Source organism: Chelonia mydas, chromosome 4, assembly GCF_015237465.2.
Source record: "Chelonia mydas isolate rCheMyd1 chromosome 4, rCheMyd1.pri.v2, whole genome shotgun sequence".
NCBI lineage: Eukaryota > Metazoa > Chordata > Testudines > Cheloniidae > Chelonia > Chelonia mydas.
In genome coordinates, this window is record NC_057852.1 from 138,806,417 (window position 1) to 138,815,327 (window position 8,911).

Here is an 8,911-nt window from a genome sequence, read left to right on the forward strand (position 1 = left end):
TGCGCCTGTCTGGAAAGCGTCCGGACGCTGCTGGCTGTTTCTATCCTATCCTGGCACCTGAGCTCAGCATTGGCAGGCCACAGAGGGGGAAATAAAAGAGAGGGAGAGAAAGTAAGAACGCGAGAGGGAGCACGCACAAGCAAAGTGTTCCTGGAGGCAGGAATCTCCGGCCTGATTTTCAGAAGTGCTCCCCACGCCCCACTGAGATGGGCAGCCACGAGCGCTCAGCACCTCTGATAATCAGACTCTTCTTGTGCAAGACACACACTTTGCAACATCACCAGGAAGAGCAGAGTGGGGAAGGATCTGTTAGCTCCCCCGGTCCCTCTCCTGGCCAGGGCAGAATTGTCCCCTATTAAGCATTTACTGCACTTGGGTTTCAAGCATCCCAAGTGATGGGTTCCCGTCTGCTCCCCTTTGAGACGTGAATCCACACCCCACTGTCCAGAAGGCACTGCTGATATTCACTCTCAGTTTGCCCCTTCTTAATTCCATGCCATTACTGCTCCAGTGTCTTCTAAGGAGGGAAAATATCCCTTCCCTCCTTGATGTTTGCCCGTCTGAGCTGTGGACGCTGGTCTCACATCCCCGCCCCCTTTGGCGTGGTTCAGCCAATCATTACAGATTCAGCTCTTCCAGGTTTGCCTCATCCCTACCCTCAGCCTCCTTGGCTATTTTATGGCTCAGCTGTGGGGGGAGGATCTGGTGGTTAGCGCATTAGCCTGCTACTTTAAACACTGGCATGCGATTCCCCAGGCTGCTATAGGTGGCCTGGGGGACCTTGTGCCAGTCGGTTGGTCTCTCCGTGACTCAGTTTCTCTAGGTGTATTGTGGGGAGGATAGCCTTTCCCTGCTTCACAGGGGCAGGGGGCAAGGATAAATACACGAAAGCCTGCGGAGATACCCCAGTCACAGGGGCCGGGTCAGACAGGCATCTCTGATCTCCCTCCACTCGGTCAGGATTTTTCTGCTGATGGGAAGCCCGGAGCTGAACCCTCAGATTCCAGGCGTGGCTGCTGCACAGCCCAAGATGGCACTGGCCACTTCTGCTGCTGACTCATTTCATTGCAAACTCTGGGCCAGCCCGCCATCCGCTCGCAGCCCCGGGTCTCAGTGTCACAGCTTTCCAGATTCCTTCTTCACTCACCCCAAGCCTCTCCTGTGGGGCCTGCTCCCCTGCCCAGGGACGGGCTGCAGTTTTCCAGCTTGAACCTCCCGGTCATTTTCTGCTGGAGTCCCTGGTCTCTGCAGGCCCCTTTGGTTTATTTCATAGATTCATAGATACTAAGGTCAGAAGGGACCATTATGATCGTCTAGTCTGACCTCCTGCACAACGCAGGCCACAGAATCTCACCCACCCACTCCTGCGATAAACCTCTCACCTATGCCTGAGGTATTGAAGTCCTCAACTTGTGGTTTAAAGACTTCAAGGAGCAGAGAATCCTCCAGCAAGTGACCCGTGCCCCATGCTACAGAGGAAGGCGAAAACCCCCCAGGGCTCTGTTCTCTGTCCTCGGTCGCAACTCCTCCCAGTGCAGCCTCATCTGCACATCTTAGTAAAGTGCCATTACTCCCTTTTCCAGATCCTCAGTGAAGACAGTACCTAAGGCCACACCTGACCCCGGTCGCCGCCCTCTACTAGGCGTCTTCCTCCAACTCCGGACAACGCTGGCTGCCCGGCCCCCTGCTCACTGCCGGTTCTCAAAGCCACAGGCCGCGGCTCGGCCTGAAGCCCTGCCTCTCTCAGAGGATTTGCAGGGGCAGAACAGCATCCGTGCAGTTAGGCCAGTACAGCCCCCTAATGCAGACCCGCTGCACGGATGGAAAGCAGGGTTTCCGCTGCGCAATTTGCTCTGGTCAATGGCTGGATGAAGCCATGCTGGTACGCGCCTCGCTTTACATCAGTGCATCAGGTCACACGAGGATCCTGAGTCTCTGTTTCTCTAAAGCAGCCGGGGCTGAAGGCACTTTGCAGTCAGTTTCTCATGTCAGCGTTCAGGAGGCAAATAGAGCCGGTCGGAACATTGCGGGGGCGTCTGAATGGGTGAGGAAACACTCTGCCGTGACTCACGCAAAGCGGAGACGCGCACCCGGGTCTCCATCCACCCCAGCCACTGCTCTAACCACTAGGCCACTGCGTCCTGAATCAAACCCCTCCGCTTTTCTGCGCAAAAGGGTCGTTTCAACACAGTTCAGTTGTCACAAAAACATTCAGAAGCGTTTGCGTTTGCTCCAGTGTAGAATGACACGACCTCTGAAATCCCACTCAGCTCCCCGCGGCCGCACATCTTACACCCAGGCCCCATTTGCACCCCTCTGGCAAGGGAAAGGGGCCTTCCTAAAGTAGGCGTTGGCGGCACTTCCTCCCGCCTCCAGCCCTTTAGTACGAGGAGAGTCATGCAAAGGGGGCCTAGTATAAACGAGCAACCTCTAGCAGAAAGAGCAGCCCTGTGCCAGCAGTCGTGAAGCACGGCCTCGAGCTGGGCGAGCCACAGGTTCCAACAGCAGGAGACCAGGCGGCTTCGGTCCAGGACACCGACCTCTGCCGGAGACACATGCAGCCCCTGGCAAGAAAGGCTTCCTGAACAGTAACTGGGGTGAGACACTGTTAGCAAAACAAAGCTCATCTCCAAGTATCTGGATCCTTCCCTCCCTTCCTGGATCTGGATCCTTCCCTCCCTTCCTGCAACCACGAATCTGCGGGCCACTGGGAAGTCAGCCAGCCAGGGTACAGCAGACATGCATTCCAGGTCTGTACAATTTTTTTACATTCCATGATGCGGTTCAACCCAAAGGATCCCAAAGTGATTTGCAAGCAAACTGCTCTACAACTCGTATCCTAGGGATCGCTTCTCCCATCGCTGCTCAGATGTCCAGCCCCTGCTCAGCTGTAAACTTTGATCCGCCACTGAAGTGCAACTGTCTCTGGGGTGGAACACACGACGTTACTATGCATCAGAAGGTGAAGAAAAGTACTAGTGATGTTGCGGAGGAAATTTGGGTACCAGAATATAGTTATCCAAAGTGTGTTGTGATCATTACAAGTCCTACGGTACTTTTCATAAGAGTAGCAGCATAAGTCTTGGTTTCTTGACCACAAGTGGCCAGGATCTCTGCTTCGTGTCTCATCCAAAATACAGCGCCTCAGCACTGATCATCTAAGGAACTTAAATGGCCCCAGTTCTGTAGTATGTCAACACCTCAGACCTTTAACTCCCAAGATCCCTGTGAGATAGGGCAGTGCTAGCACTCCCATTGCACAGAGAGACTCAGGTCACACAGCGAGTCTGTCGTAGAACCAGGACTCGAACCCAGACCGGCACTAACCACATCCTTCCTCCCCCTGAGATAACAGTGGCCCCCCTACAGTCTCATCTACAGCCTTCCCTGCAGAGCGCTGCCTCTTAGCCCTGCGCTCAGCGCTGACTTGGAGGGGAGGGCGCCCCGTGCTGAGCACCCACACTGCTCTCTGCGGCACATCGGTGTTCCTTCGGCCGCTCCCAGCCACGCACTGGCCTGGGCTGTCCCTTCCCTGCTCAGCTGTAAGCTCTGATGGGCTCCCCTCCCAGGCTGGGATGGCTGCAGGACACCGAAAGGGCTTGCGGGGGCGGGGGGGGGGGGGTTGTGAGCTGCTAACTCATCCTTGAAGCCCCACTAAGAAAGCAGGGAAAACATGTCCCCAACACCCACGAGCCACCTGGGCCCCTCCTGTTCCAGGAGAACTAAAATAAATGTCCTGACTGAGGCACATTTCTCTGTGCCGGCAGAAAGCTCCAAATGCCACAGCTGGGAAGAGGTTGAAGGCTGGGCCGCAGAACAGGCCTGTGTCATTCAGTGCTGAGAGAGAGAAACAAACGCAGCAGGACGGAGTCCAGGACAGGCTCTGCCAGGCAAATGAAACTGCCGAAGCTTCCCGAGTGCAGGGGAAGAGCAAGTCCTGTCCCTCCCCAGCAGTGTGGCGGAGATCAGACCCACTTCCACCTCCAGCAACCTCCAGCGACTGCAGGAAGCTCCGGGGGTGCTGAAGGCAGCGCAGGAGCGATGGTGGCAATCCAGTGACCCCCCCCCCCAACAGCCTTGTGACTTCCCCCACGACCCCCTTTGGGATCGGGACCCCCCCAGTTACAACACCCTGAAATTTCAGATATAAACATCTGAAATGTGAAACTGACTATTTTTCATAGCCTAGGGCAGTGAAATTGACCAGAATGGAGGGTGAATTTGGTAGGGCCCTACCCATCTGGCAGGGGGCTGCCAGACCACTAGTCCTTCCACTACGCCCTCGCAGCACTAAGATCAGATCCTCTCTAGCCATATTCCCCATGGATCTGCCCCAGCAGTCACCAGCCTTCCAGCCAGAGACAGGCTGGGACTCCCTGTCAGCACTCCTGAGCATCAAGCCTGGTGTTCTGCCCCCGGATGCTGGGAGCTCTGGAGGCACTGAGGCCTGACAGGGAGGTAGGAGCTTCATGGATCATGTGTGCACTGAATGCACATTGGCACAGTGCTCACTGCCCAAACTCCTACCTCCTGTCCCAGCATGCAGTCGGCCCGGTGTAAAGCCCTGGCTGGGTTCTCCAGACAGAGGGATGTCTCTTCTTTGGTCGTTCCAGAGCCCTGGAGAGCGAATGTCCCCAGCACATGGCATCGTAGCCATCCCCCAGGTACCTTGCACTCCCACAGTGCTCTCCCTCCGAGGGGCTCAATGCACTTTGCAAATGTTAGCATGGTCTCCCAACCCCATGGAGGCTGGGGGAAATCTCTCCCAATTAACAGAAGGGAAACTGAGGCACGGAGACAGTGGAATGACCTGCCTGTGGTCACAAAGTGAGTCACTTGCATAGGTGAAAGATAAAACCCAGGTCCCCACTTCCCAGGCTTTAACCACTCGGCTATGCCTTCTATCTAATTGCTCGCTCTCTCTCTCTGCAATCCTGCCAGGAAGTCTCCCATGTGTGCTTTGCTGTAGTGATTCAAACTCATTAGAAGTGAAATTCACCCCCGTGCTGGGGCCCTGGCCCCACTTAAGACCCGGGTGGAACCTATCTGGCTGCAGGATCTGTGTGCAAGGTCAGTTTCCCCCTATCAGAATCAAGTGGATCAATTCTCAGGAGCAGAGACTTTTCACTGGGCCAAGGAGGGCCGTGCAGCCGCAAAGAGGGGGTTATAAATAGCGTGAAATGATCTGGAGGCTTTACCAGCTGCTGTTTTCTTGCATCGTCATAGACTCGGTTCTAGCAGAGACGCTGGGACCGGAGAGCTATGCAGAGGCCTGGCGAGAAGGCTCAGAAACACAGTGGGCATAAGTGGGCTGAGGCACAGGGCAATTTGAACGCAACACAGGAAGACCCAGAACGATTTTAGACATGCAGGTCCCCTCTGTGCACTCAAGGGTTAAAAAAAAAGAGAGGTACAGTAACTTGATCTGGAAACCACAGGCGTGTGTCTCTGCAGCCTGGAAAAATCCCCAGGATAGACCGTTAGCTCAAAGCCCAGGATTTTCCCTCCCTGTTAGGGCATGATCCCAAGAGGTGCTTGGTTCTCACTGAAGCCAACAGAAGCACGCAGCATCTCCCAGGATTGGGCCCTTGAAGCTTCGAGACACAATATTCTACAGCTAGAGAACAGAGTGAACCCCCATCCAAGCCACAGGCACCTGGGAGAACCTCCATCCATCAATCAGTTCTAATATGTATCCTTCACAGGATGCAACCTTAATTCTTCAACGTCCAGAAACCTGCCGCCGGGTTCTGCTCTCAGACACACCCATGCCTCTGCTAACCTCCGTGGATTTACTCCAGTCTAAAGCAGGACCTGGCCCCAGGGTTCTGCTCCCCTCTCTGCCCCAGAATGAGCCTCCTGGGGCAATTCAGGCTGCTTTTCTGCACCTCGATTTCCCGCTTGTAAAATGGGGACAATGGCACCAGAGGGGTTTGTGGGCTTTCATTCATCAGGGCCTGGGGAGCCATGGGTGGGCGGGGCCAGAGAATGACCAGAAAGAAGGGGCAACATAATTCTTCTGTCCAACAATGAAACTTTCCCCTTCGGTTTTAAATGCTTGTTTCCTCCCAAGGGAAGCAGGAGGGGAGAGGTTCCGTGTTATTCCCCAACTGGCAGTGCCAGCTGCAGAATGCTCCTCCCCTGCTTCGCCAACACTCAATCCCTTCCTCCCGTTCATGGTGCCTCCTGCTATCCCAGGGCTCTTACCTTCAAACACCACAGAACAGTAAGAGTCGCTGATGTCTGTATCCGGCGTCTGGACATTTTCAGCATGGAGAATGAAAACCCTGAGCATTCCTTCAGCCGGGGATGGGCTTGCCTGCTTCACTCTGGGATGGTTTATGTCCCTGCAGCCAGCCAGCCCTGTCTCCCTTCTGTTCCCTCAGCCATATGAGTGGCTGGCACATTTATACTTGTCAGACAGACAGCGAAGCAGCTCTTAAAGGGGAAGGGACCCATTTGAATTCAGAGTGTATAAAGAAGGACCCTCCTGCTCAAAGGAGATGCCAATCAGTAACTTGTTAGTTCAATAAACTCTTCGGGGCAGGAACTGTGTCTGCCTTGGGGTGTTTATTGCGGTTCCCAGGTTTGGTTAGACATATTCCTGAAGGTTTCAGCCTATGGCATAATCTTTAATTAAAGTAATCTTTCATTTAATTCAACCTGTCCAGGTGACTGTACCCCTTTCAGGAGGCTGATTTGTCTTGCACACCCCCCAAGTTTCACCTCACTTAAAAACGACTTGCTTACAAAATCAGACATAAAAATACAAGTGTCACAGCCACACTAGTACTGAAAAATGCGGACTTCCTCATTTTTACCATCGAATTATAAGATAAACCACTTGGAATAGAACTCTTGTACTTACATGTCAGTGTATCCTATATAGAGCAGGATAAGCAAGTCATTGTCTGTGTGAAATTTTAGTTGGTACTGACTTCATTAGTGCATTTCATGCAGCCCATTGTAAAACTAAGCAAACGTCTAGACGAGTTGATGTACCCCCTGGAAGAGATCTGTGTATCTCCAGGGGTATGTGTACCCCTGGTTGAGAATCACTGAATTAAAGGTTGATCTTTAATTCCGGGAGACTCCAGGACAATCCAGGAGGGTTGGCAGCCCTAGTGTTTATACTGCGTTTAGCGCCAGGGGCCTCTGGAAGTTGCTGCAAGACGTGGGGTGTCTGGAAGTTATGGCAATACAGCTGATGACGAATAGGAATATTCCCAACAGATCCGCTGTCAGACCTTTGGGGACGCGCGTTTTGAGCAGTGCACTCTGCTGGTGATCCGATGGCACACGGTCCCAGCCCGCTCCCTGACTTCCAGCAATTTCCTCACACCGCTCTGAACTCCGCTGGCGCTGGCTGGCTGAGGACCCCCAAAGCTTTTTAATGTCCAGGAGAGTCTGACACCGCACACGATGCAAGCGAGGTGCTTGCTAGTCTCCACTTTGCAGCTAGGGAAACCGAGGCACAGAGCGGTGAAGGGATGTGCCCAAGGTGACCACAGTGGCAGAGCTAGGAACAGAAACCAGCTCCCCTGCCTCTGACCATTCTTCTTTCTCCACAAGATCACCCAGCTGGTTCAGGGGTGCTCTGTCTCCACATTCAACTGCACAGTAGCTGGGTGATTTGGGAGAAACCTCCCTGGCTGGGAAACTCTTTCCCTCTGCTCCCCACAGCACGAATTTTCTACCAGGGGGCCCGCTCTTGAGCCCCCTCCTCATTTCAGAGAGGAGGATGCTCAGCACCTGGCAGGACCAGGCCCATTCAGATCACATCCTTCTCGACAAGCATTTGACAACGCATCATTGATGGAGAGGTTTCTCCCCTAGCTTAGGTACCTATATGGCCCCTGGTGCCACAGTGTCTGAGTGCATCAGTCTTGAATGGATTTATTCTCCCCACACCCCTGCCAGGTAGGGCTGGGCTATAATCTCTGCTGTACAGATGGGAAACTGAGGCACAGAGAGACCAAATGACTAGTCCAACAGTTCAATGGCAAAGCCAAGGACTGAACCCAAGAGCTCTGAGTCCCAAGCCAATGCTTTGTCTGCTAGCTCGCCCTGCCTCCCCTTCCCTGGGACTGTCTCCCATGGGCACCATACCCCCATGTGACGCTTGCTCATGAGCGGTGGGTGAACGAGCCGTTGGGGGAGGCTAGCCACTGGCCCCTCCCCTTCTGCCTGAGGCCCCACCCTTCCCCGTCGACCCCTGCCGGAGCCCAGCACACCCCCCTTGCGGTCACCAGCCCCCCTGTGTGCCCCCTGCCCCGGAGTGCCAGGCGAGTGGCTTGGCCCCAGTGCCCCCAGCCCCAGTTTGCCAGGTGGGTGGTGCGGCCAGAGCACCCCCAAACCCAGCACTGGGTGGCATGGTCCCAGTGCCCCCAGCTCCAGCCCCAGAGTGCCAGGCGGGTGGTGAGATATGCCTCAGCCCCAGTGACCCCAGCCATCGGATTGCACTCAACTGGTCCCAGCTTGCCTGTCCCAGCCTCTCCACCACAGAAGAGCAGGAAGGGAACTGGAAGCAGGCAGGAGGGAGCCTGGGGGTGGAGCACTTGGTTTAGCATTTGGCACTGGGTGATGGGTGCATAAAAACAAAACACCACTGATACCCAGCGCAAGCAAAAGCCCTGAACGACACAGCTACAAACCAGCCCGAGGGCAGCACCAGTCCCCTAGCACCCAGCCTGGGGGAAAGTGATGCTTTGTTCCCGACCCAGCCTCAGTCTAAAGCAAGGCTTCTCTCTGCCTTTCCATTCCACTCCCTGGGTCAGTGATAGAATAGATTTTAAGGCCAAAAGGGACCGTTAGATCTTCTAGCCTGACCTCTGGTATAGCCCAGGATATGACAATTCCCCCAGCTACCCCTTGTAACTTGTGTTTGGCCAACGGGGATCGTCCAGAAAGG

The 8,911-nt window shown here is 54.6% G+C and overlaps 1 protein-coding gene across 3 annotated transcripts in view; it reads right to left on the minus strand.

Moving 5' to 3' along the window:
* DYSF (dysferlin) overlaps positions 1–6,410 on the minus strand; it is a 300,238-nt gene extending 293,828 nt beyond the window's left edge. For all 3 annotated transcript variants that reach the window (XM_043544959.1, XM_043544960.1, XM_043544958.1), the window contains exon 1: positions 6,208–6,410. In XM_043544959.1, coding sequence (XP_043400894.1) covers positions 6,208–6,295 — 88 coding nt within the window. In that variant the 5' untranslated portion in view covers positions 6,296–6,410. The remainder of the gene's footprint in view (positions 1–6,207) is intronic.
* Positions 6,411–8,911: the final 2,501 nt, after the last annotated feature.